Source organism: Euleptes europaea, chromosome 1, assembly GCF_029931775.1.
Source record: "Euleptes europaea isolate rEulEur1 chromosome 1, rEulEur1.hap1, whole genome shotgun sequence".
Taxonomy (NCBI): domain Eukaryota; kingdom Metazoa; phylum Chordata; class Lepidosauria; order Squamata; family Sphaerodactylidae; genus Euleptes; species Euleptes europaea.
Window position 1 is genome coordinate 182,948,133 of NC_079312.1, and position 27,407 is coordinate 182,975,539.

At 55.3% G+C, this 27,407-nt stretch overlaps 1 protein-coding gene across 5 annotated transcripts in view; it reads left to right on the forward strand.

The window, feature by feature from the left end:
* Positions 1–7,013: 7,013 nt before the first annotated feature.
* ELAVL3 (ELAV like RNA binding protein 3) overlaps positions 7,014–27,407 on the forward strand; it is a 59,554-nt gene continuing 39,160 nt past the window's right edge. For 4 of the 5 annotated variants that reach the window (XM_056852472.1, XM_056852488.1, XM_056852495.1 and 1 more), the window contains exon 1: positions 7,016–7,059. In XM_056852472.1, the coding sequence (XP_056708450.1) occupies positions 7,051–7,059 (9 nt within the window). In that variant the 5' untranslated portion in view covers positions 7,016–7,050. Of the gene's footprint in view, positions 7,060–27,407 lie in introns of all 5 variants that reach the window. The other variant, XM_056852481.1, reaches the window with a different exon arrangement.

The following is a 27,407-nucleotide window of genomic DNA, read 5'->3' on the forward strand; positions in this document are numbered from 1 at the left end:
GAGACAGTTGGGCCCATGTAATCAATGTAATGGAGAGTATGTCTACATCAAATGCAACTCATTTCTATTGGTCAAATTTTATGTGGTTTTGGAACTCCCAGCATTTAATTTGGGGTGATATAAACCAAGGCCATATTTATTCTTCCTCAGTTTGGCACCATTTTCCTGATCAAAACTGGCCCTGATCTGTGTTCTTCTCCAGAAATTTAGGGGGTTTGCCCTGTAGCTATAGAAAAGGTGGGGAAATCACAGCATTGTTATGCCCCTGCTTTGAGTTGCTCCTGGTCCAGAGAATGAGGGCTGATATACTTAAACAGGCTGATCTTGCTCTGGGTCGAAAAAAGAGCTCCCTGTCCTGAAGAAAGCTTCAGGCATGGGTAAAGATCTCCAAGCAAAGCAAACATCTGGGTTTGTTTACGTTCCGGAAGATGGTCATGTGGAGACAGAACCGAGTGCTTGCAGACGGGCTCAGCAGGCCAAACTCCACTGGTGCTGACTGGGGAAATGGCCTTAGAGCAAGTCAAGCCAGACTCCAGGGTCTTCTGCAGCCCTGCCAATGGGGACCCCCTTGAATTGGAGATATGAAGGGCTGAAGAGGCCAGCCATGCCCTCCGCCCAAGAGCAAAGGCCCGGCCACTGGGGCCTCCAGGAGTCAGAGGATGGGATGACCCGTGTCCCTCCCTGAAGGCCAGCAAGGACCCTGCTGCCAAGAGCTGGTTTGGACCTTGCTGGAGCTGCCCTTCCACACATGCATGCCATGACCCTGCCCCAAAGTATGCGTGAGACTCTCCTCCCCTGCCTTGTGGCTCTAAGGAAGCCCCTGCCAGCTCCCATTCCAGAAGCAGCTGCATCTTCACAACTACTTTGCTTGAAATGATTTTCTAAGCATCAGTGGTGATGCCCAATGCAGATGGTTAGGAATCATGGCCAGGCTTCTCTTGCGCACCCTCCTACCCTTCCCCCCCCCCGCCCCACCCCCAGAAGCTTCTCTGTAAGTGACCGAAGGGCTGAGCAAACTCCTTGTTGAATGCATCTTTTTCTGTGGGCAGGAGAAAGGGTGCGCGGGCGTGGCCGGCTGGGGCCGTTCCTCTCTCGCGCAGCGCAATCTGTGCAGCTCCCTGGTCTCCCCGGTGGAATAGGACCGGCACAGCTATAAATCACCGGACGTGGATACAAAACCGTTACCTAGTTATGCGTGCGTGTGTGTCTCTCTCTGGCTCTCTCCCCTGGGACAAACTGTAATTGTCTCTTTTCTCTCCCTCACTCTCTCTCTCTCTCACCCTCCACCAGAAATGGCGACGCTACTAAAACTGAGCAGATGCCCACAAGATTCAGAGCGGTTCCTCCTGAGTGCAAATGAGGTAGGGGCGATGCCTTGGCTTAGCTGAAGCCAGGCCTCTTTGCTGGAACATTCTGTTAGGCAGGAGGGGCCGGAGGGGCAGAGGTCAGCGCCCAGGGGGCACCAGAGATGTTTGTCTGTTAAAAATGATCCGCATTGATCTTCCTGGTGGGCGTCAGGATAGTGGACGCCTTGGGAAGCAGTGGATCTGGGAGACAAGGGGCGCGGTCCTTCCCCCTCCCACCCATGCTGTCTCTTTGTACTGCCTGGGAGTTTGTGTCTTGGGCAGAAGTTGAAGGGATGGAGGAAAAGAGGGAGATCTGCTGACCCCGGGAAAGGAACCTGGGACTGGAGGAGTGGTCTACAGGGAAGCAAGACTGCTTTTTGTGGGACGGCCACGGTCCTTCTCAACGGTCTGCTCAGGATTGCTCTGCAGGGGGTGGGGGGGTGGAGGACTGTGGCTCTGATGGAACTTCTAGAAGCAAACAGGGAGGGAGGGAGGGAGAGCTTTCAAAACAAAGGGCTCTCCCGGGGCCTAACCGGTTGTTGATGGTAGAGCAGAACCCCTGAGTTTTGATCTCAGTTCTGTAGCATGTTTGGGGGGGGGGGCATGGATGATCCTAGCAAACTCTGAGGCTGTCCTTCAAACCCCTGGGGCCAGGCAAACTCTGGGATAAGATATTTCAAGAAGGATCATCACACTGGGGAAAAACAGACAGGAGTTCCGCTAAGAAAACAAACGGAGCCCTGAAGGCCAATCCTTTGGAAAAGGTTGACAGAATAGTGCATAAGCAGCAGCATGCAGCAAAGAAAGTGAAGAGGAGGGCAGGATTCCTCCTCCCATAGTGGCAGAAACAAAAATGCTGAGATGCTCCTCTTTAAACCTGACTAAAGTTCTCCACACAAGTTTGTTCTAGAGCAGAGGTGGGACAAGTTGGGCGGTTTTGTTGTGGCGGCGGTTGTCTCTTCAGACAGCTTCGGGCACCTGCCACAGCCATAAACAGCGGTGCATATTTGCTCTTTCAGAAATAAATCCCAGACCCCCCCCCCCAAAAAAAAGGCTGAAAGAGGCTCCCATCAAAAGACAGGCTAGTTCTGGAGATTAGGCACCGCTGAGCTGACCGATCCTTCGTGAAACAGCTCCTCTTCCGAAAGTCACGTTTCAGCACCATCAAATTAAACAGCAGCTACCAACACATTTATTTCTATATTTATTGACTTTATTTATTGCCTGACTTTCTCACTGAGGCTCAGGGGAGATTGCAGAACGTGAAACAATGGGGGCCCAAACCCCATAAGGTGTCCGAGGAACGATGCAGCTGGCCTAGGGCCACCCAAGTTAGAAAACAACACGAGTGACAAACTGCCAGGGATACTCTAAACAATGAATGCAAAATGAATTAGGGAGGCCAAGAACTAAGACAAACCCACCAGCCCCATTTCCGGGCCAGATTTGCTGACCTGCCCCTTGCCAGATGAAGTGTGGTCACCCAAAGGCCTCTGGAAAAGCAACCAGCTGAGCCCCCAGAGAAGCACGGGGGGGGGGGGACGTTTAGAGGCTGGAAGGAAACATTTGGGAGTTACGGCAATTCTGCAGGTTCACATCCAATGAGGCTCACATACGCCAAAGATAATACTTTATATTATCAGGGACCATAGAAGAAATCTGTAGGAGAGACGTTATTTGTCCTGAAGTTGAGAAAGGACTAGAAAAGGTAACCCCTCCCCCGGGTGGCTTTCTTCTGCCTCAACAAGGGACTGGCTGGAAATGCAGAGGTCATGGGTCTGGGGCCTGGGGGCGGGGCTCAGAGCTGATGTGGCCCAGGAAAGATGCCATTTATTTGGGGGCAGCTTTACCAGTACACGGTTTTAATTAAATCCAACTACCAACACGCATGTTTGAAAGAATCTAACTATGTGCAGTGAAAACATGCAGTGACTTAAGTAGAAGAGTAAATCCTCACTCCTCAAGGAAGGAAGGGAAATTTCTCTTGGGATATTCATACCAAGGATTCAAATAGGTGTCAGAGTCATCCTCTCCCTGCACAAAAGACATCCCGGGCAGGATAACTCCTTGAGGGGTCATCAAGATCTCTAGCAGAGAATTCTCTCACCCGGGTTCTTTCAGGGATGCTAAAAACTGGCCACGATTTTTTGGTGCCTCAGATTCAGGGAAAATACCTCCCCCCCCCCCCATAGTCCATGTGAAGATGCTGTTTATGCCGGAGACAAGCCAAGCAGGCGTGTACAGGGACTGGCCTTGAGCAGTTTCCTGGTGTGCCTGAATAGGCGGGCTGTCCCTATGAACGAACGGCTGTTCCACGGATCTGTGTGTCGTCTGGGGACACACACACACACGTCTGAAGGCCTTCTCTGGTGTGCAGGACTGTCCTGGAAGGCGCTCTTAATGTTTGCTGCCCAAGCATGTGTGTGCGGGGAGGAGCGGGCCATGTTCATCTGTTGCAGCAAAACCAAATGCGATCCTCGCAGCCCCCTTGAAGCCGGCCATGTTTCCATTCTCGCCAAAGCTTGATGCAAGCCAGCCGGGTCAGATGCACACCCTTGGATCTGAGAGGTTGCTTTGAAATGGGAATTGGTTTCCTTTTCCTGGAAGAAATGGGATTATTGTGGAGGTTCTGCGCTGCTTGGATTGCTGAGCTCCGGACTGACTGATCTGGTGACTGATGGTCCCATCTCCGGTGGACGGAGCCCGCAGCTCCTCAGATGGAGAGGCCCAACGGAGGCAGAAGGTTGTCCTTTGGGGAGTTGTGAAAGTGGTTTGAGGGCCAGTTCCAGGTGGGGATTTTGCCCCATACGGCCAGATGGATGCCCCTGCAAGGGGTGGGGGAGAGCATCTGCACAACTTGTGCATACAGTTCCTGTCATTTTCCTCTTCCTGTTGGCAGCAGGGGAAAGGACTTGCAATAATGGGTTTAAATTGTGAGCGGAAAGGTACTGGTTGGATATTAGGGAAAATGTTTTTACAGTAAGAGTTGTTCGACAGTGGAATCTGCTGTTTAAGGAGGTGGGTGAGGCTCCCCCTCTTTGGCAGTCTTTAAGCAGCAGTTGGACAAACACTTGTCAGTGATGCTAGGTTGATCCAGCATTAAGCAGGGGGGTTGGTCTAGATGGCCGGTATGGCCCCTTCCAGCTCTATGATTCTATGACTCTTTCAGCCACATTAAAAAGCCCAGCCCTGGAAGCAGCAGGTGACCCCCCCAGGTAGAGAGTCCCTCCACATGGAAGCTCTGCCAGCAGCCAACCTGGGGGAGGAGGGTAGAGCTAAGCTCGGCCTTCACAACGGATGTGCTGGACGCTTCATCCCTCTCCATCAGCCCTTCTATGGGCTTTTGTTCTACTCAGAAAGGAGCGGCCATGGCTCTCCAAGTGTGGTCCAGCTGTGAAGGGGGGGCTGGAGGGTTGCCAAGCGCAGAGGGGCACCAAAGCCAGGGGAGGCATGTGGGGCTTCCGCTGCGCAGGAGCCTTTCTTCGGCCCTGTGCGGAAATGGCCCCGGGGTAAAGTTTTGCAGGGCCGCTTCCACGGACTGGTTTCTCTCCACCTTGGCTTCCGGACTGGAGCACTTTTAAAAAAAACATCCATACACCACCATTCTGCGATCATCCTCTTTCCAGGTTTTCTCTGCCTTCAATATGCCCTTTCCCAAACCTGCTTTACCCCAGCATTTTCAGAAAAAAGGCACTGGCAAAGCTCACGGGCACAACAGGAGGAAGGAATGGGGCATATTTTCCTGCTGCACATTTTGCTCACATTGGTGCTGTTTCCCACTGTCTGACCCTTGTGGGGGCCATTTTACCAAAATAAATAAATAATTTCTGCCGGGTCACCGCAGGGCTCTGTGTGGGCTGCAAAAAATACGGTATTCACTGTGGTGCTATAATAATTGTCACGTATTTCCATTTCAAATGTTAGTCCTCTGAATTCCCAGTTTTGATTTTATATATATAAAAATGAAGTACCCAGCCCTTTTTGTTGCGGAGATTTAAGGGGAAAGATGCAGGTAGTTTTTTGTTCCAATTGACTAGAAAGGAATGGGGAGAAGCTGCACAATGAAGGAGTTGGTTTTTATATGCCGACTTTCTCTACCACTTGAGGAAGACTCAAACCGGCTTACAATCGCCTTCCCTTCCCCTCCCCTCCCCAAGCACCCTGTGAGGCAGGTGGAGCTGAGAGAGTGTGACTAGCCCAAGGTCACCCAGCTGGCTTTGTGTGTAGGAGTGAGGAAAACAAATCTAGTTTAACGTCCGCGGATGGGGGAAGAAATACTATGTGCTGGTGGAGATGGCCCATTCAAGCACACGTGTGAAGAACAAAACACCCAAAAGGAAAGTGAGTTGCCGCAGCAACTGTTATGGCCATGCCCCCAAGAGCCAGTGTGTGGCCATCACAGAGCATGTGCAGAAAGGAAAGTCAGAGGAAAGAGAAAGCGTGGCGGGTCCCCTCCCTGTGCTTTTGCAGCGGCAATAACAGCCATGTGCAGCTCCCTGGCTTTGTGGAGGCGGGCGGGGCCTCCTGCACATGCACAAGCGCGCGCCTGTGGTGGTGGGCGGGGGGGGGGGAGGGGGAGAGGTAGGCAAAGGGGCCTCTCCCCTTTGGTGCAGTTGCAGTCGGCCTCCGGAGATCAACGTCTCCCTCCCGGCAGCCGGGGTCCCGGAGCGTGGGGGCCCAGTGGGGACTGCTGGGCGGGGGGCGGGGGGGGGTTTCTGCCGGCACAAGGGGTCCCCCCGCTCCCGGTCCCTTCCAAAGATCCAGCGGGGCTGGAGGCTGGGGGCGAGGGCTGCGGCTCCCCGGGCCCGTCGGACTGGGGCGAGCGGCGCTCCTGCATCCCTCCTTCCCATCCAAGGATGCTCGGGCCGCCGCCTGGCCCGCTGCCCCCCCCCGGCCCGTCCTGTCCTCTACGGGGTGGGGGGCCAGGCGAGGCAGGGCGGGACGAGTGGGGGCGCCGGCTGGGAGCCGGCAGCCAATGAGCGCGGGCCCCGTCGGCGGGGTGGGGTGGGGGGCGCGTAAAAGGCGGCGGCCCGACGGGCGGGGGCCACAGAGGGGCTGCGCGGGCGGCGGCGAGCGAGGCCAGCTGCGGCTGCCGGGCGCCCCCCCTCGCCCCCCACCCGCGCCTCGCCCGCAGCCAGACAGGCCCCGAGGGGGGGCCCGGAGAGCCCCGCGCCGCCCCGCCCCTCGCCTCCCCCCCTCCCCTGCGCCAAAACCGTCAAGGGCGTTTAAAGGACCATTGTGCCGCCGCCCCACTCGGCGCGCCGCCCGCCGCCGCTCCGCCGTCCCCGGGCCCAGGCCGCCCCCTTCGCTCGCCCTCCCCCCCCCGACGGGCCCGCCGGCCCGCCCCTCCCCTCCCCCCCTCGGCTCGGAGCCGCGCGCCTCTCCCCGCGCCCCCCGCCCGTGGCCCCCTCCCACCGGACCGCGCCGGCCCCGCCCGCCCGCCCGCTCGCCCGCCTGGACGGGCCCCCGTCGTAGGCGGCGCCGCTGCGGAGGGGCTCCGCGTCGCCCGCCAGCCGAAGGCACAGCCGCCCCCCCCCCGCCGCCGCCGCCGCCCGAGACCCAGCCGTTGCCCCCCGCCCCGCCCGGAGAGGAGGAGGAGGAAGAGGAGGCAGCAGCAGCCGCCGCGGCGGGCCGGGGGGGGGGCGAAGGAGCCGGAGCCGAGAGCCGCCGACGCCGCCCGGCTGGAGCCCGGCGCGCCCCAAGCATGGTCACTGTAGGTATTTGGCGTCGGGGCCGCGCCTCGGGGGGCGGGGGGGCTCCTCGCGGGGGGGGCTTGGGCGAGGGCCGATGGGCAGGATGGAGGGGGGGGGGAGAGAGAGCTGTGCCGCAAACGACGCGCGGGGGGAGCGGGGCGGCACCGGAGGGTCTCCCCGGGCAGGACCGTCGGGCAGGGGCGACGCTCTCCCCCCCCCACACCCCCCGTGGCAGGTGCGCGGTGCCCCGGCACGGCCTCCCCTCCCCGGGGTGGTGCGTGCGGGGCAGGGGGAAGACCTCCATCACTGCCCCAGCTCCATCACTGCCGGGGGGGGGGGAGATGAGGCCTTCTCCTGTCCCCCCCCCGGTGTGGGTGTGCCGGCTGGCCGCGTGCGGGGAGGGGGGATCGCCTCCGACACTGGGGGGCACCTCCCTGGCCCCGTTTCGCTCCGGGGCGTGTCTCGGGCGGGCGGCGGGCAGCCGTTTGCGCCACGCTCGCGCCTGGGGGGGCGTCCCATTCCTGGGCTGCGGGGAGCCGGGGGGAGAGCGGGCGACGCCCCCCCCCCCACGGGGCCGCTCCCTCGGCGTCGGGCTTCAAGGCGGAGGCTGGGTTTCTGAGCCCCCCCCCCTCCGGCTTGGCGCCCCCCGCGGCATCGCATCCCCCCGCAGACGGAGCCCGGCCGACGAACAAAAGGAGCGGGCAACGGCGGGGGGGGGGCGTGTGCGCCGAGAGGCAGGCGGAGGCCGGCGCGGGCTCGGCGCGTGCTGGCGGGGGGGGGAGCGCGCGGGGGCGCGCCTGCCTGTGTGCGCAGCGGAGGAAGGTCGCCGGATCCCCCCGCGGGCCGCGCCAGACCCCCAGGAGGCGAGCAGGGCCCGGCCCCCCTCGCCCTCCGGGGCCCAGGAGACCACCCCCCGGCTCCCGGCCCCTGCCCTGCCGCCCCTTCCTCCCCGGCAGCCGCACAAAGCCGCGCTGACCTTGCCGGGCGGGCTGGGCGCCGCGCCGCCCGCCCGCCCGCCACGTGTGAACCCCACCCTTGGCGGGGGGCGCAGCTGGGACGTCCCCGCAGGTGCCTCGACAGCTGCGGGCATCCCTAAAGCCGTTTGGGGGGGAGCAGAGAGACGGGGGAAGGCCCCGGGGTCAGCAATGCAGCAGAAAGGGGGGGCTGGCAAGGAGCGGGCACCGGGCTGGTGAAGTCGCAGTGCAGAAGGATGGCGGGCAGCGGAGGGGTCCCCCCCCCTCGCCCGGCTGGGAGAGGCCACTCTGTGCCACGAGGGGCAGGGCCATTTTGCCCGCTGTGGGGAGGGGGCTGAATCCAGGCTTCTGGGGGGTGAGGAGGGAGGGGGCGCTGCTTTAGGCGTGCCGCCTGGCAAGAGGGGAGCTGGACAGCCTGCCCCCTTGCCCCTAGAGGGCGGGGAAGGGGGCTTTCCACACCCATCACCCCCAAGGGGTCCCCCTCTGGTCCTGCTCCCCTTAGCAGTGTGCAGTGGGGGGGCACTTTCCCAAACGTGGCTCAGGGGGCCCATGCCAACCCTGCAAGGACCGCTGGGTTCCCCCCACTACTACGGAAGCAGTGTGGGTGCCCCCGTGAAGATGGGGAGGGCGCTGATATCTCCAGTTGGTGGGGGGGGGGGGCTGAGCTTGAGGCTGGCTGGGGGTGGCCCCTCCTGCCCTGGCTGCTGAGGCTATTTTTCCGGGGGGGGGGGGCTGGGTTGGGGGGAGGGGCAGACACTAGTGTTGGATGTGCACAGGCAGGCAAGGAAGGAGGAGGCAGGGGGGGGAACGGGCTGGACCACCTTGAGCTGCAGGTGGGGGAGGCCAGTTTTCACTCTCTCCCTCGATGTTAAGAAAGGAAAAGCCCCCCTTCCAGGAAAGAACCACCGCGAGGAAAAGGAATGCCAGGCGGGCACCAAGGCCGTCCCCCACACCCCTCCCTGTGCTGCTTTTCTGGCAGCCGGGACTGTTTCACACGCAGGAATGCCCAGGAATGAGATTCCCACAGTAGATGTCAAAAGTGGTACAGTCCCTTTTGCTCCCCCCTTCCAAACCCTCCTTCTGCTTTTTGCCTCCTTCTGCTTTTTGCCTCCTCCTCCTCCTCCTCCTCTCATGGGCAGGGAAAGGAGGGCCAGGAGCTGGAAGCCCCAGTGCCCACCCACCTCCCTCCCCACATTTGTCAGGAATCCTGCTTCCCCCCCCCCCCCCCGCTTCCATTGGCACAAGATGGCTCCGAATGCCGCTCAAGCAGGGCCTGGAGGCCAGGAGGAGGACTGGGGTGCAGCGGGGGAGGGGCTGACGAAGGAGACGGGGAGCCCTCCTGAGTCTCCCCTGCCAAATTCCACTCCTCCCCATCACCCAAATGGACCCCCTCCCCTCTTCTGGGGTCCTGGGTGTGGTACTGACAGTCGGGATTTGGGCCTGTAGTACTAATGGGGCCAGCTGGGTAGGTGGGGGCGAAGGCGCTGGCATTAGTAATGCCGGGCTTGGGTTCAGTGATAGGGAGGTTTAGTGATGAGTATTGGGGGGCTGCGTCCATGAGGAAGGGGCTCTGGGACCGGAAGGGGGTTCCCCGGGGGCGGTGGGCTGCTGGGCTCCAGTTGGCGTGGCCCAGCCCCTTGAAGCAGGAGCCTTTGGCTGATTTCACACTTGCCTTTTTCTAGTTTCTGTTCCTTCTTAGGCACAAGTTACAGCCGTCTGATTGTTTTCTGAGATTTCCCCCCAGAGTAGTCAGGGAAAAGCAGAAAAACACAATTTTTCTCCATCCTGCTCTGAAAACTGGCAAACAGCTGTTTTCTCAGTGATTGAGTTCAGGTTTCACACAAACTACAGTTCAGCTAGACTAAAATGTGGGCCATTCCGCTAACTATGGTTAGTTAGACCCAGTATTGCTTGTCTGAGGTTGGTTTATTAACCACAGTGAAGTTCTCCTAAGTCTGGTTTTGAGCCGCTGGCACAAGCCAGAGGCTCTTTCCCATGAAGCCCGCATTTATTGAGGCAAACCAGGGTTTTGCTGATGGTCTGAACCTCGCGCTCTTGGGTCACAACCTAAACCGCGCTGAAATAAACCCCCGGTTTCACAGGCTCTGTGAGCACACGTGGTGGCCAGGAGCAGTGTTGGTTGAGCTACTTGGAAGGAGGCCGGAGGACTGGATGGCTCCAGCTCAAATGTTGCAACACCCGTTGGATGTGGGTGGCCTTTTTCAGAAGACCCACCTTCTTGTACAAGGGGAGGGGGGGTGCGTGTGGACCTCCACGGGTGACCTTGCTGGCAGGGGCTGGTCCGGCCGGGCCCATGTGGCCGCCTCACTGCCCGTGGTCTCCAGTCATGGCCTCGCTTTGCTCTCCGTTCTGCCAGCCAAAAATAATCCTGGGCGCTGCAAAAAAATATATGAAAAAATGAAAAGAGTGAAGACTTGGATTCAGTAGAACGCATTTAGGAAGATGATTTGCAAAATACACATCAGTTGCATTGATGCTCGTCCCAAGTGAGGGTTATTTCATTGTAGAGCTCAGTGTTCGGTGTGTAATATGGGGGCCACTTGGATCCTAGGCTAAGGAGAGGGGTCTGGAGACCAAGTCCTATGAGGAAAGGTTGAAGGAGCTGGGTATGTTTAGCCTGGAGAGGAGAAGTTCGAGAGGGGACATGATAACCATCTTCAAGTACTTGAAGAGCTGTCAAATGGAGGAGGGTGCCGAGTTGTTTTCTGTTGCCCCGGAAGGCTGGACCAGAATCAACGGGTAGAAATTAAATCAAAAGAGTTTCCGTCTAGACATTAGAAATAATTTTCTAACAGTGAGAGCGGCTCCTCAGTGGAACAGGCTTCCTTGGGAGGTGGTGGGCTCTCCTTCCCAGGAGGTTTTGAAGCAGAGGCTAGATGGCCATCTGTCAGCAATGCTGATTCTATAACCTTAGGCAGATGATGAGAGGTTGGGCACCTTGGCCATCTTCTGGTCACTAGGGGTGTGGGGGAGGTAGTTGTGAGTTTCCTGCATTGTGCAGGGGGTTGGACTAGATGACCCTGGTGGTCCCTTCCAACTCTATGATTCTATGATGAGAGCTCTGGGGGGGGTCCCATTTCAGAAGGGCAGCAGCCAGCAACCTTCCCCACCTGCCTCTCCAAGGGAAGGAACTGTGCTGTCCTACACGCTCCTGACTAATTGTGCCTTTGGGCGATGGCTGCTCCCTGCTTTGACACCTGAGGAAACAGGTCTTTGCCTGTGGAAGCTCTTCTTCCAGCCTGTCAGCCAGTCCCTGTGGGGAGGGGGCTGCATTTGTGATCCTAGAGACATGCTCATTTTGATCATTTGGCAACGGTTTTTGACACCATCACATAGTATGGAAGCCTTAGGAGACCCTTGAGTTTGGTGTGGAACCTGCGTGTGCTGGGGGAAGGGGCACACCGTTTTGTCTTGCTTTTAATGTTCAACCCAGGGGGGCAGAAGAACAGTCAGAGCGGTTCCTCAGTGGGACAGGCTTCCTCGGGAGATGGTGAGCTCTCCTTCCCTGGAGGTTTTTAAGCAGAGGCTAGATGACCATCTGTCAGCCATGCTGATTCTATGACCTTAGGCAGATGATGAGAGGGAGGGCATCTTGGCCATCTTCTGGGCATGGAGTGGAGGTCACTGGGGGTGGGGGGGGAGAGGTAGTTGTGAATTTCCTGCATTTTGTAGGGGGTTGGACTAGATGACCCTGGTGGTCCCTTCCAGCTCTATGATTCTATGAGGTATCTGGAAGGTGGTGAGCAGAGCTGCCTGTCAACCTGGGAGGTTGATGCCACCGAGGGCCTTGTGAGACTGTTCCAAAGTCTGTTCTGATGTCCCACTCAAGGGGCTGTTAATGGTGGGGCCGTGTTGGGCGTTTGCTCAGCAGGGCTTCCGGTTGGTCACTGGCGATCTGATGGCCTGTGGAGACATAAAGGCATCCTGTTAAGCAGAGCTTCTGCCTGAAATGGCAAAGTGTTACTATGAGAATTTATGCATACCCTCACTCCCTGACGTTTTCTGGCTGGCCCCTCCTCCTCCGGCAGCCATTTTGTGGTTGGCTCCACCTCCTGCAGCAGCCATTTTGTTGTTGGACCTCCCCCACACACACACCCTGTGCCAGAATTTCACAGTTGCCCACAGGCTGAAAAAGGTTGGGGGGGCCCTGTGCTACAGAGTCGTAGTTGTGGGTCTCCAAGCTTGACCTTGGGGGGTTGGGAGATGGTTCTCCGGGCTGAATATTTAGTAGTTGCTTCAGTGATGGTTTTTGGCATTGGTATTCTCTTGTGGTCACTGATGATCTTGGTAGTGTTTGGTCAGTGGCAGCATATATATTCATATCTATTCATAATTGCCTCAACTTGCCAGGTTCCTTTCTTTCTCTTTGCAGGTTGCATGCTCATGGTGTAGTAGTTAAGAGCGATGGTTTGATTCCCCGCTCCTCCACAGGAGCAGCGGACCCTAATCTGGTGAACTGGATTTGTTTACCCTCTTCTACGCATGAAGCGAGCTGGGTGACCTTGGGCAAGTCTCTCAGCCCCACCTACCTCACAGGGTGTCAGTTGTGGGGAGGGGAGGGGAAGGTGATTGTAAACCAGTCTGATTCTCCCTTAAATGGTAGAGAAAGTCAGCATATAAAAACCAACTCTTCTTCATTCCTGGGAGGATCCTGAACTTTGGTCGCATTTGTGGGGAAGGGAGCTACTGGATTGGCAGCAGCAGCTGGGTTGGGGGCCTGCAGGATCAGCAGCAGCATCATGTTAAATGTTCTCCTCTGATGACCCTGTATCTTCTCGTGTCCTAGGCGGTCTTGACCCCCCCACACACACACACAGCACCCTGAGGTGGTTTCTAGTGAGCCTTTCCCTGTTGGACTGCACCAGAGAGTTCAGCCAAGTGGAGCTCCTCCGGGTGGGGTCCCTCCCTGATTCCTGCATCTTCGTGTTCAGGAGTGACACCCGTCTGCATGCCCTCTTCTCATCCTACCCACACGGAAGCTTTCTTCCCCTGCCCCATTCTGGCCCACTGTATATCCTGTCCCAGAACATTTCAAATTCTGCATTAAAGAAACCCAAGTTCTATCAATGAACAAGTTGTACATAAGGAGGAAATTTCTTTGTGTTTGTACATCATAGAGAGCTGCGCGTGGTACAGTGGTTAAGAGCGGTAGTTTGGAGCGGTGGATTCTGATCTGGAGAACTGAGATTGATCCCCCACTCCTCCACATTGGCGGCGGAGGCTAATCTGGTGAACCGGATTTGTTTCCCCACTCCTACACACGAAGCCAGCTGGGTGACCTTGGGCTAGTCACACACTCTCAGCCCCACCTACCTTACAGGGGAGGGGAGAGGGGAAGGGAAGTGATAGTAAGCCGGTTTGATTCTTCCTTAAGTGGTAGAGAAAATCAGCATATAAAAACCAACTCTTCTTCATCATCATGCTGTAGACCTCATCATCCCAAGATCTTGGCTTACAGAGTTTGGTGGGGTTCCTGACACGTTTCAGGGTAATGGCCGGAATACAGTGAGGCTGGGTACCCTCTTCTGACTTCAGGAAACCCTACGCCTCCCTCCTCGGTTTTCTGGCCATGGGTGTCTCTGGCTCCAGGACCTGTTTCAAAGGGGATTCATTCAGGTGCAGCTAAAACTAATTGTAAAGTTCAGAAGAACGGGCATACTTGAGGGGCCTGGAGACAAAGTCCTATGAGGAAAGGTTGAAGGAGCTGGGTACATTTAGCCTGAAGAGGAGAAGACTGAGAGGGGATATGAGAACCCATTTTCAAGTACTCGAAGGGCTGTCTATATAGAGGAGGGGGCCGAGTTGTTTTCTGTTGCCCCAGAAGGTCGGACCAGAACCAACGGGTTGAAATTAAATCCAAAGAGTTTCCGTCTAGACATTAGGAAGAATTTTCTAACAGTCAGAGCGGTTCCTCAGTGGAACAGGCTTCCTTGGGAGGTGGTGGGCTCTCCTTCCCGGGAGGTTTGGAAGCAGAGGCTAGGTGGCCACCTGTCAGCAATGCTGATTCTACGACCTTGGGCAGATCGTGAGAGGCAGGGCATCCTGGCCATCTTCTGGGCATGGAGTAGGGGGTCACTGGGTGTGTGTGGGAGGGGAGGAAGTTGTGAATTTCCCGCATTGTGCAGGGGTTGGACTAGATGACCCTGGTGGTCCCTTCCAACTCCATGATTCCATGATTCTATTCTATGGAGTGGGGCAGCGTCCCTTTTTGTTCGATGGGTGGAGTTCTGTTGAGTTCTGCCCTTCTGCACTCTGACAAAAAAGTGTTTCAGGCCTCAGACGCTTTTGGCACAATCCACCCAGGAGCACTTCAGGTGCCCCAAAGAATCTGGTGCTTGAGAGGACGTTTCTGTCCTTGCAGGGGCTAGAAACTGAATGTCTCAGCAGCTGAAATGCAAATTCCCACTTTCCTCCCTAACAGAGACTCCAGAGTGGCACACTCCGTCCTCCTCCTCTCTTGCATTTTGTCCTGACACCACACCTGTGAGGCAGGTGAGGTGGAGACAGTGCGGCTGGGCCAAGGTCCCCCAGCAGGAGGGGATTCCATGGCAGAAGGGGGTTCAAACCTGGGTCTGCCAGATCCTAATTTCAGACCACGCTACCATCGTCACTGGGTTGTTTCTGTGTGGTGAGAGAGATTTGTGGGCAGCTCAGCCCCGCCTACCTCACAGGGTGTCTGTTGTGGGGAGGGGAAGGTGATTGCAAGCCGGTTTGATTCTTCCTTTAAGTGGTAGAGAAAGTTGGCATATAAAAACCAGCTCTTCCTCCTCCTCCTCCTCCCCATTTTTCAGCTGGCTCATTGGTCCAGCAGGAGACCCCGTGAGGACCCAGCCTTCATCTTTCAGGGGTGTCCCCTGCATTTCAGGACCCCTCTCTGACCCTGGCAGCCTGAAGGGTCTTGCTCTTTCCCTTTGCCCCCACACCCATCTCCTCCTCCTCTTCCCCCAGCCATTTCCTCACAGTGGCTTCCTTTCCATTTCCCGGGCAAAGGTCGGAGGGTGGCTCTGCGCTCCGGCCTCTCCTTGTGGCTGCGGCTTTCCTTGTGCCCGGGGATGTGAGGGGGGCTGGTGGCACGGGGGGGGGGGGGGCGCATGGCAGGAAATAGGGCTGGCAGCCAGGAGTCTAAGAGGAGAAGAAAGAGTGCTGCTTGTTATATAACTGCTGCAAAGCTCTGCTGGACATGCCGAAATGACTCAGCAGCTGTCTTCCCTGCTCTTAAGAGGAGGCTGCCAGCCTCCCCCACCCCCACCCCCACCCCCGGTGCAAAGTCTGGATTGGCCGCTGAAAGACTGCAAGGGTGCAGGGGACGCCAGGCACTGGGGAGGGGCTGGGAGACTACCCCCACCCCCATGCATGTTTTGTGGATGTGCATATCGCTGCTGGTTCTGGTGGCATTTTTGTCCTGCCATGTTTCTTCCGTTTTGCCCTTCCCTTTCTCGAAAGGCCTCATGGTCTCTCCACGCCCTCGTTGCCCGTCTGTACGCCGTTCACATGTTACCAAATACACCCATACCATGGGCCCTGGTGCGTCTCTCAGCAGGGAAGGGCTGTGCTGATCTTCCCTATGGAACTGACATGCTCAGAACGCTCTGACCTTGGGGCCAGAGGGCATTCGGGGGTGGAAGGCTTTGGGGCACACCCTTGCGGGGAACCTTTCTCATCTGTCAAGTTTTATACGATAACGGAAGAGCAAGGAATGGCAAAGGGAAGAGCCATTGATGCGAGAGCCCCGTCTGTTGTGAATGTGAGGATAACTAGATCTGCACAAATGTCTCACCGCTCGTGTATGGCCTGCACATGCATTTGGTGCACCTGAGATTGACTGGGCAGAGTCTGCATTTTTTCCCTCACGCATGAGCTGGGACTTCTAGTAGTGAGAGCTTTTACAGCTGAGAGGATCTAGACCGGATGATCCTTTTGCTTATTGTGAACAAGCAAGTTTATGTGTGTGTGTGTGCGCGCACACACACACATCTGTCTGCCACCCAATCATAATTCTTAATCAATTTCCTGTTGGCCTTGTCAATCTTTGATGTATTTCAGTGTTGCCAGAGGAATAGGCAAAGACCGCTTGGTTTTGCCAGTGGCCATTTTCAACATCTGGACTGTGGTGGAGCACGTTGGGTGTCTGCAGATGGAATCAAAGCTGGATGTGTGACTCTAGCAAAAAGACGGTCGGCTAGCACAGCTCACCTGACAGGGTCTCTGGTGGATGAACTGTGATTGGATTCCCCCCCCCCCGTTATTTCCTCCTCCCCCCAGGCTGTGGGTAGGGGTTTCTGATATGAATGGGGGGGCACCCCTGCAGAAGCAGGCGGGCTCAGTCCTCTCTTATCTTCACAGGGTTTCACCTGCAGGATCTTGTTGGCTCTGAAAGGGTCCAGAACAGGCTCCGCTCGCCTTTTCTCCTTTCCAAAGCAAACAGCAGCCATTGTGGTGGTGGTTTTTTTGTTGCTGGTGGTGAAATTGTGTGGGGCTGGAACGGTTAAACCTTTTCTCTCCTTCCCCCTTCCCTCACCCCCGCTGCTGGCTGGCTTTTTAAAACGCTTGGAAGAGCTCGCCTCACATCTCCGCTGGCGAGGCCTTTACTGTGCAGCAGCCGCCGCCGCCACAAAGGCAAATGCCACGTAGGACACGTTGGGGAGAGGATGGGAGCCTGGATGGCAGGGGTGGTGGCTCCGTGCAGACACGGCCCCAAACCATGACTGAGTCAAAAGAAGTGCGCCCAGAGTGGTGGTCTGAATGTGAGCCATTTCACCGGCGAGTTGGCTGGGGTCTGGCAGACCAGGAGCTTGAAGCTGCCATTCACCTTAGAATCATAGATTCATAGAGTTGGAAGGGTCATCTAGTCCAGGGTCATCTAGTCCAACCCTCTGCACAATGCAGGAAATTCACAGCTACCTACCCCCCACGCCCCCAGTGACCCCCTACTCCATGCCCAGGAGATGGCCAAGGTGCCCTCCATCTCATCACCTGCCTATGGTCATAGAATAGGCATGGCTGACAGATGGCCATCTAGCCTCTGCTTAAAATCCTCCAGGGGAGGAGAGCCCACCACCTCCCGAGGAAGCCTGTTTCACTGAGGAACCACTCTGACTGTTACAAAGTTCTTCCTAATGTCTAGACCTTAATTATGCTTCCATGCAACGTCTGAACGCAGACATCCTGGCCTAACCCTGGCTTCTTCCTTGGCGAGACCATCGCGGGCTGCAGAGGGAGGCCCACGACACAGCCTCGTTGGTTGAGGCGAATCCTGTGAGCTGAATACTGTTTTCACAAAGTATTTGTAGTTAAAATATCCCACAGGGGAGTTCCACAGATGGGGGGGGGTAATTTTTGCCAATTCCCCCCTCCTACCACAAACCTCCAGCTCCCCCCAGCTGTTCCTGGCTGTCCCCTCCCTTCCCAAAAGCAATGTTTTTTTGGGGGGGGGGGTTGTTCTGGGCTGCAGAAGGAGGGGGAGGCAGGGAGGTCTCACTCTGCAGGCAGAAATCATCCCACGCACAGACCCTCCCCCGGGAGATCCAAGATCGTGGGTCTGCCCGGGATCTGGAGTTTACCAGGATCTTGGGGAATACTGGCTTAGAAACTCTGTAGAAGCCGAGCACCCCCTACCCCAGCAGGGGACGACGGAGCTGTCACTTTGCTGAATTCCCTGTCCAGGTGCTGAACTTGCCTCCTTGTTACCAGTCTGGAACGCCTTCTGAAAGGACGGAATTATGGGCTGCTCTTTGCATTGGGATTTGAGTCTGCACAAAACAGTGAGGGGAATAACTATACTCACAATAAGTAATGCCGATCCTCATGAATGCCTGAAGCATGATAGGTGTGGCGCTGGTTGTACGCATGTTTTTTTTTTGGGGGGGGGAGGCGGATATAGGCCATTCTGTGGATTTTTCCTCCGCCTGAGATTCCATGTGCTTTCAAACGGGAGGCCGGCCACACAACTGTTTGTTTACAAAGGGTTACAGAGACCTGCAAGCAGGTGTACTGCGGGGGCAGGAAAAGGATCCTGGCTGGGCCTTCCTTATATTGTAAGATGCCAGCCACCGGATTGAATGTATAGAATGGGAACATGAGCCACTGTGGGCATATGGGCTCTCTCTGTCTCTCGCTGGGCGTGCCTCCTGTGAGCTGATGTGGATTTTCTCAGGGGACGGTGCAGCGGAGTGGTGAAGCAAGGCTACTGTGGATGGGATATGCAAAATATTGACTGTGGGTTTAAGGATTTCGGGCTAGGAGAGGTCAGAGATTCCAGGTCCCAGGATGCGTGGGGTGTTGTGCTGTGCTCCCCCGTTGCATGATGCAAGGAAAACACTCCCCCAGCCCTGCAGTTCTACTAGCACATTGCTCCCCCCCTCCCTCCAAAGTAACCAAAAATAGATTAAGCAGTCTGACATTGTTCTTTTCTCCAAGCCCTGGGGGACTATTTATTTTTAAATTCTGACAGGGAGAAGGTAGATTCCCTTGAAATGTAGTGTTGGAAGAGAGTATTATGGATACCCTGGGTCACCCTCCAAAAAACAACACACAAGTAAGTGGGTTCTTGTTCAAACCAAGCCTGAATTGTCCCTAGAAGCTAAAATGACTCAACTGAGGGCTCTCAATGCTTTCTTCACATTATGAATCATAGAATCATAGAGTTGGAAGAGACCACCAGGGTCATCTAGTCCAACCCCCTTGCACAATGCAGGAAATTCACAACTACTACCCCCCACACCCCCAGTGACCCCCACTTCATGCCCAGAAGAGGGCCAAGATGCCCTCCTCCCTCTCATGAACTGCCTAAGGTCATAGAATCAGCATTGTTGACAGATGGCTGCCTAGCCTCTGCTTAAAAACCTCCAAGAAGGAGAGCTCACCACCTCCCGAGGAAGCCTGTCCCACTGAGGAACCGCTCTGCTAGAAAGTTTTTCCTAATGTCTAGATGGGAACTCTTTTGATTTAATTTCAACCCGTTGGTTCTGGTCCGACCTTCTGGTCAGAAAACAACTCGGCACCCTCCTCTATATATGACAGCCCTTCAAGTACTTGAAGATGGTTCTCGTATCCCCTCTCAGTCTTCTCCTCTACAGGCGAAACACACCCAGCTCCTTCAACCTCTCCTCATAGGACTTGGTGACCCCTCACCATCTTTGTTACCCTCCTCTGGACACGTTCCAGCTTGTCTACATCTTTCTTAAACTGAGAAGACAAGAGTCACTGGAAAAGGCAATAATGCTAGGGAAAGTGGAAGGCAGCAGGGAAAGAGGAAGACCCAACAGGAGATGGATTGACTGTGTAAAGGAAGCCACGGCCCTCAGTCTGCAAGACCTGAGCCAGGCTGTTAAAGATAGGAGGTTTTGGAGGACATTGATTCATAGGGTCACCATGAGACGGAAGCGACTTGACAGCATGTAACACACACATCACGCCTTTCTTCCAGAAGAAACTCTCATGACCTGGGATGGGGGATTCCATTGTTGAATCTCTCTGGCAGTTGGGGAGGGGGGAGAAGAGACTGTCGTGTCCAGGATTGGGAGGGAGAGGGTGGACCAGGGACTTCCATTTAGTTCCTGTGATCTTGAGCAAACAGGATTTGATGGAAATAAATTGGGGAGCAATTGGGGGGACTCTGGCAGTATTTTGAGTGGGGGGAGAAACTTACATGCTTGAGAAATCAGAAGGAAAGGGTCACATTTTACTGGCCTTCCTTAGTTAGCAGTTACTGGACATGGGAGCAGAGAACCACATCTTGGAGGGCCTGTTAACAGGTCACAGAATCATAGAGTTGGAAGGGACCACCAGGGTCATCTAGTCCAACCCCCTGCATAATGCAGGAAACTCACAACTACCTCCCCACAAAGAGCATGAAGTCCATTGACCAGAGGTGTGGGCAGGAGGAGTGCAGCTCTTGTGGTTTTATTCTCTGCTTCAGGCCCTTGGGATGGTTCAGCCCTGCAGTAATGAAGTGTTGGCATGGCTGGGTTTTAGGAGAAGTTAGCCTGAAGACATAGAAGAAAGGGGGGGGGAGGAAACAGGTTACATAAATGAAAATTAGATTGAACAAATGGTGGATGCACAGGGACTTGTGGAGGGGAATCTCCCCCCCCCCCCAACTATTTCCTTTCCCCACTTCTCCTGGCAGCCCCCGTAGCCTCCCCCCTTTCCCTGCTTCCTTCTCTCCTTCCCGCCCATCCACCAACCTACCTTTTATCTGACCCCCAGTCTTCAGCTATATTATTTATGTACATCATTTATACCCCACTTTTCTTCACAACGGAGACCCAGAGCTGCTTACAGAAGTCTGCTCTCCTCCATTGTATCCTCACAGCAACCCTGTGAGGTAAGTTAGGCTGAGAATGTGTGACTGGCCGAAGGTCGCCCCGTGAACTTCCACAGCAGAGTGGGGGATTTGAACCTGGTCTCGCACGTCCCAGTCTGAAACTCTAACCACTACACCACACTGGCTTTTATGGGGTGGATGCTGTTGAACAGTAGTGAGCGGCTGGGCCTGAGTGAGTCATGGTGGTTGCTGCCAGGCCTGGCCCCATGAGTCCTCCCCTCAAAGGTCAAAACTGCCCTGGAAAGGGCCCTGCCCTCTGCCCTCCTCCCTCTTGCTGACAGAAACCTAGGCTTGAAGGCTGGCAATACTGTTGTGGTTGGCTAGCACCTGTCAATGAGGGTATTTGTTTCTTAAAGCTATAGGAGCTGCTTTTATCATTGAGAGGGTTACCCCCCCCCCACAATTTTTGTTTTTAGATTTTAGATTTTTCTGAAAAGCTGGGGCATTTTTCAAGTTTGTAGAAAGATCTGTCATGTCTGTTCATGGCTCCGGTCTCTGCATTTAAATATCCACAGATTTGGCCAAGCTGAGAATTAGGTATGCTGATGTTTTTAAGCCAGTGTGGTGTTTTGGTTAGTGTCGGATGAAGATCTGAGGGACCCAGGTTCGAATCCCCACCCTGCCCTGGAAGCTTGCTGGGTGACCTTTGGCCTGTCTGACTCTCTCAGTCTCACCTCCCTCACAGGGTTGTTGTGAGGATAAAATGAAGGAGAGGAGATCTAGGCTATAAGCCACTTGGGGTCACCATCGGGGAGAAAAGTGGGATGCAAATCCGGAGGAAAGCTTTCATCTCCTCTCATCCGGAGGCTGCCAATGATCATGGCCAAACAGGCAGTGTCGAAATGGTGGGAGGGTTTGTCAGACTGCATTTTTTGGAGGGGTAAACCATTGCATACCTGGGAGTTCCTCCCCCCGCCACCGGCAAGGGGAGCATCACCGTGTAGAGCAAATTTGATGCCTGAAACCATCTCCATTGAGGAGAGGGAAGCCCTGCGCAGCCGGGTGGCTTTTTAACTGTCAGTTTTCTGTATTTTTGGTATTGTGCTAAAAAAAACAGAGTGAGTACCTCCCACGCTGACATACTTCCCCCCCGCCATTCTGCCCTGGAAGCACAGGGCCTCTGTCAAGATCAATAAGAAGATCTCCCCTCGCTGCAGACATGGATCTGGGGTGCTCAGGAGCCAAGGCTTCGCCCATCCGCCGTGCCTTCCGGAGCTGGCTGAGGAGGCCGGCATTGAGGCCTGGGCCAGGGGTTGCCCTGGTCCATCTGGCAGTGGGATGGACCACGTCTCTGTCTGCCTGCCGGTCATGCTTTTATCCCACCCACCCTTGCTTCAAGGAACGCTCAGCGGCTTGCATGGGCCTCCCTTCCCACTCTGTTGCAGGGTTTGGTGCCCACCTCCTGCTCAGCTCTGCCTCTGCCACCCAGAAGCGCCCAAGGGCAGGGATCTTTGCAGAGCTGAAGACGCACACCTGCTTTGTAGTTGTTGATTTCCTCTTGCTAAGCTAAAATGACTAAACTGAGGCTGTCGTACTTTGGTCACATTAGGAGAAGACGAGAGTCACTGGGAAAGACAGTCATGCTAGGAAAAGTTGAGGGCAGCAGGAAAAGAGGAAGACCCAACAAGAGATGGATCGACTCAATAAAGGAAGCTCCAGCCCTCAGTTTGCAAGACCTGAGCAAGGCTGTCAAAGATAGGATGTTTTGGAGGACTTTGATTCATGGGGGCGCCCTGAGTCAGAAGCGACTTGACAGCACTTAACACACCCACACGTGCAGGAGGAAGCAGGCGTTGCCCATGCAGGGCGGTGTGTCATTCCAGACAAGCCTCCCCTCCGTGAGCTGTTTGGGTGGGAGGGTGGTTTAGGGTAAAGTTGGTACCTACAGCACACCATCACCAGTGTGGTGTAGTGGTTAAGAGCAATGGTTTGGAGCGGTGGATTCTGATCTGGAGAACTGGGTTGGTTTCCCCATTCCTACGCATGAAGCCAGCTGGGTGACCTTGGGCCAGTCACAGTTCTCTCAGCCCCCCCCCCACCTCACAGGGTGTCTGTTGTGGGGAGGGGAAGGGAAGGTGACTGTAAGCTGGTTTGAGTCTCCCTTAATGGCAGAGAAAGTCGGCATATAAAAACCAACTCTCCTCCTCCTCCTCCTCCTTCCCTGAGTGGCTGTATTTTGCAACCCCTGTTTTCTGGCAGCTGCACAGCTCTCCTCTGTGAGAATTGTGGCTTTCCACAAGAAGTATTTGGGCGGGGGACCCCCAAGGAAGCCCAGGGTTGCTACGCAGAGGCAGGCTATGGCAAACCCACCTCTTGTTTGTCTCTTGCCTTGACCCAGATGGGCCATGCTAGTCTGATCTTATCAGATCTCAGATGCTGACCAGGGTCAGCCATGGTCAGTCCTTGAATGGGAGTGTACCAGGAAAGCCTAGGGTTGTGATGCAGAGGCAGGAAATGGCAAACCGCCTCTGTTCATCTCCTGCCTTGAAGACCCCATGAGGGGTCGCCCTAAGTCCTCTGCGATTTGATGGTACTGCCCACCACCTCAGCCACGTGTATCATGTGGTGAAAGTGGAGAGAGAAAGAGAGAGAACTTTTTCTCCCTTCTTTCACCTGTGTTTATCTAATGGGATGGGTGGAAGGTAGATTAAGACAGGCGAGGAAAACGTTACGCAAGGCTGGCTTGTGACCTTTACTGCCACAAGGTTGGTTGTTACTGGTTAGATTGCTTTAATAGGGATTAGACAAATCCACGGAGGAGTGAAGTTCTACCAACAGCTATTAATCAGGACAGCTGTGTAGAACCTCCAAGTTCTGAGGCAGTGTACCCCTGAATACCTGATGTCGGGGACATACATCAAGGAGGGGGGCTACTGTCATTCAGCCCTGCTTGTGGGCTTCCCGGTGTGGCATTTGGGTGGCCACGGTCAGAAACAGGGTGCCGGATGAGATGGCTGTTTGTGCTGATGCTGCAGGGCTCGTCCGGTGTAGTGGTGTAGTGGTTAAGAGCGGTGGTTTGGAGCGGTGGACTCTGATCTGGAGAACCGGGTTTGATTCCCCACTCCTCCACATGAGCGGTGGACTCTGATCTGGTTTGATTTCCCCACTCCTCCACACGAAGCCAGCTGGGTGACCTTGGGCTAGTCACAGTTCTCTTTGAGCTCTCTCAGCCCCACCTGCCTCACAAGGTGTCTGTTGTGGGGAGGGGAAGGGAAGGTGGTTGTAAACCGGTTTGAGTCTCCCTTAAGTGTTAGAGAAAGTCGGCATATAAACCAACTGTTCTTCTTCCTCCTCCGCCAACAGGCCTCTGCCCCTTTTTTATACCTGGAATCTAATGTCATTGTAAAGTGAACGTGTGTCAGATGGTCACGTCAGCTTCCCCGTTGTTTTCTGAAGCTCTGTATATTCTGTGTGGTGCAGTTTACTGGTTTAGGACAACAGACCCGGGTTCAAATTCCCACTTTGCCATCAAGCCCACTAGGTGGTTCTGTGCCAGCCATTCTGCCTCAGCCTATCCTTCTTTTCAGGGCTGTTGTGAGATTAAAATGGAGTTGAGGAGAAGTAATGCACCTCCCCCCCCCCCAAAAAAAAGCATCTTTGAGAAAGGGGAGGATAAAAACGCACTGTCTGGATAGGAGATGCTGGCCGCCTGGTTTCCACACTGCTTGGGGCACAGCAGCAGCGGAAGAACCGTTTGGGCTGCCGTAGTTTTCAAGTGTTCCTTTGCAAACGCCAGAGTGACTTCTGGAGGCTGTAGCTTTTAAAAATAAGGTGAGAATTTGCACATAATCACAAGGCTCCAGGATTGGAGCTGTTAAGTAGGCACAATGGGGAGTGAAGCTCCCAATGAGGCTGGTGATGGATGTGTGAGGATGAGACCGCCAGAGGTTCCGCATTCAGCAGCCAGAAGAGATGCACGGGAGCGACCGGGGTCCCTTCCCCAGCACAGAGAGGGGTTTGCCTTCACGGGTTTGAGTTGGCGTCCCCCCGCCCCTCCATGGGTCCTAGTGCCACAGAGCCCCACCTTCCGAAGGGGCCATTTTCTTCAGGGGAACTGAAAGCTGTACTATGCAGATCATCTGTAATTCTAGGAGATCTCCAGGATCTGCCTGGAGGGTGGCGAGCCCGGCAAAAGGAGCCTCCCTTTCCAGTTTGAGTTCTGTGCCTAGCTGCCGGTTCTGTTCAAAGATTCTATGAGGAAAGGTTGAAGGAGCTGGGTATGTTTAGCCTGCAGAGGAGGAGACTGAGAGGGGACATGATAACTGTCTTCAAGTACTTGAAGGGATGTCATGGAGAGGAGGGTGTCGAGTTGTTTTCTGCTGCCCCAGAAGGTCGGACCAGAACCAACAGGTTGAAATTAAATCAAAAGAGTTTCCGTCTAGACATCAGGAAGAATTTTCTGACAGAGCGGTTCCTCGGTGGAACAGGCTTCCTGGGGAGGTGGTGGGCTCTCCTTCCCATTTTAAGCAGAGGCTAGATGTCCATCTGTCAGCAATGCTGATTCTATGTCCTTAGGCAGATGATGAGAGGGAGGTCACCTTGGTATGGAGTAGGGGTCACTGGGGGGTGGGGGGGGAGGTAGTTGTGTATTTCCTACATTGTGCAGGGGGTTGGACTGAGAGGCTCTCCAGCCGCCCTGGGCAATTCCCAAAAAGTCACTCGCTCAGACGATCAGGTCAGAAGCAGGTAAACTTTATTGTAGAAGCAACAGGCCCAGCCAGGCACTCGCAAAGGCAAAGCTGCTAGTGACTACTTAGAAAATACTGCATAGTTTTAAACATGTCTACATCACAGGTGCATCACCCAGAGGCCTGGGAAAGGGACTGATAACACAGTCTTGGGCAGGAAGGCAAAGCAGACATCAAAACCAAGGACTGGCTCGTTAGCAGTTGCTTGTTAGCAGTCAAGGACACGGGGGGGGGGGGAGGGAGCTACTGGGAGTGAGAACATACCGGCAGAGGCCTGACTCATGTCAAGAGCCTGGCTCTTGTACCAGACTCTAGCCGCTTGTAAGGGCAAAACCAAGAGCAACTCAACACAGTACTTCACATGGACTAGATGACCCTGGTGGTCCCTTCTGACTCTGTGATTCTATGATTGCCTTCTTAATGCATTATTTGGGAATCCAACAGAAGTGGGTGTGTGGGTGAGGAGATTTCCTATCCTCTCCATGGGGATGAAGGCATCCTGACCCTTCCAGCTCTATGTTTCTATGATTCTATCCCTCCTTCTCCCGGTCTGGGAATCATAGAATCATAGAGTTGGGACTACCAGGGTCATCTAGTCCAACCCCCTGAGGCACTCCACTAGTCACTCCTCTCCAAGTGCATGAGGAACCATTAACAAGCACTCTTTGGGTGTGATCTGTCAACCAGTTGCAGATCCACCTAACAGTAATAGGATCTAAACCACATTTTCCCAATTTGTCAACAAGAATAGTATGGGGAACCTTATCGAAAGCCTCACTGAAATCTAGATAAACTATGTCTACAGCATTTCCCTGATCCAGCAAGGTAGTAACTTTCTCACAAAAGGAGATAAGATTAGTCTGACATGACTTATTCTTGAGAAACCCATGCTGGCTCTTAGTGATCAGATCCATCCTGGCTTTCCTTGCAGGCATGAATGGTTCACAGATGCCCCTCCTCTGCCCCCTTCATTGTCTTGCTGGTGAGGAGGGAACTGCGAATGGCATTGTTGCCATGGGCATGCCTGGGCATGCAAGAATAGCCGCCTTTGGTGGCTGGCGGTCCTCGTGCCTCCTGCTGCCCGGCAGGCACTCAATGCCACATTGTCCCCGGGGGTTGGCTGGGCAGGCATTGTTTACCACCGTGCTTGTCTCCGCGCGGGGAGAGGGGTGGAGTGGGAGGCCGGGCGCCCGCTGGCCCTCAGCTTTCTGTGCCTCCTCCCTGCCTGCTGTGCAGCGGGAGGGGTTTTTACTCTCGCCCTTTTTGGTGCAGAGACCTGCATTGAAGAGCCGGACTGGCGGCTCACCTGGTGGCATTTGCAAGCCCTGGCCGGATGCTGCTCTGATCCTGTGGGGGCTTCCCTCCCCTCGGAGAGGGGGTTGTCGTTCAGTGGTTGGGGAAGGAGCTGTGGGGGGTGGGGTTGGACTTGCTGGTTCTGAGTGAAAGCGGCACCACGGAGAGAGAGGTCTTCGTGTCGGCTGTGTGCATCTTGGGGGGTGGGGGTGGGCTAGTGGCCCAAGGGGGGCAAATGGTGCAGCTGCACAGATGGAGTGGCTGAGTCTGTTGGGGAAAGGTGGGGGGTGGGTGGGGGGAGAGAAGGCAGGACGCCAGACTCTCAGCCCAAAACCCCCGGGAGCCATTTCCCCAAGACACAAACGCCCAGCAGCAGGGAGTGGATGAATCGGTAAGGCGCAAGAGTCTCGTGACACCAGGCCAGGGAGGGGAGGCATGCATGTGTTCATTGCTATTGGCAGCCCCGCTCTGGCACTGTGGCGCATGCCCCGTGAGCGGGTGCCTCCCCTCCCCCTCCCTTGGAACAGAAAGCGCACTGGAGTGGCACATCTCAGGCCTGCTTGTCTCAGGGCATCTTTTCCAAACGCCTGGCTCCCATCTGAAGGGGAGGGAAGGAGGTGGCCGGGAAAATGTCAGGAGCCGTTTGTCCTTCCGTCCTGATTACGGGTACAAGCAGCGCCCTTGGATGTGATCGCCCAATGCCGGGAGCCTCCAGTTCACCTCGGCAGCCCTGATGAGGAGGCTGCATTTTCTCAGCATTGGTCCTCCTTCTGTAGGATGGGCCTAATACCACTAATTGACCTAACAAGATTGTTGTACCATGATGATCAGTGGTCAGAGGAAAAGCACTTGTGAAATACTCCTTGGCATGGGTCCTGTGGGCACCCGGGCCTGTGAGAAAATATATTTGATCAGAATGCCTTCTTACTAGTGCTGCTGAGTTTATTGCCATAATGTCCAAGGAGTTCCGGGCAATGTTTTAACTTCACAGCAATCTTGATTTGTCAGAGAGTGAAAGAGATGTGGGGGCTTTGCTTGGGTATCCTCACAGGGAGCTTTGCTTGGGT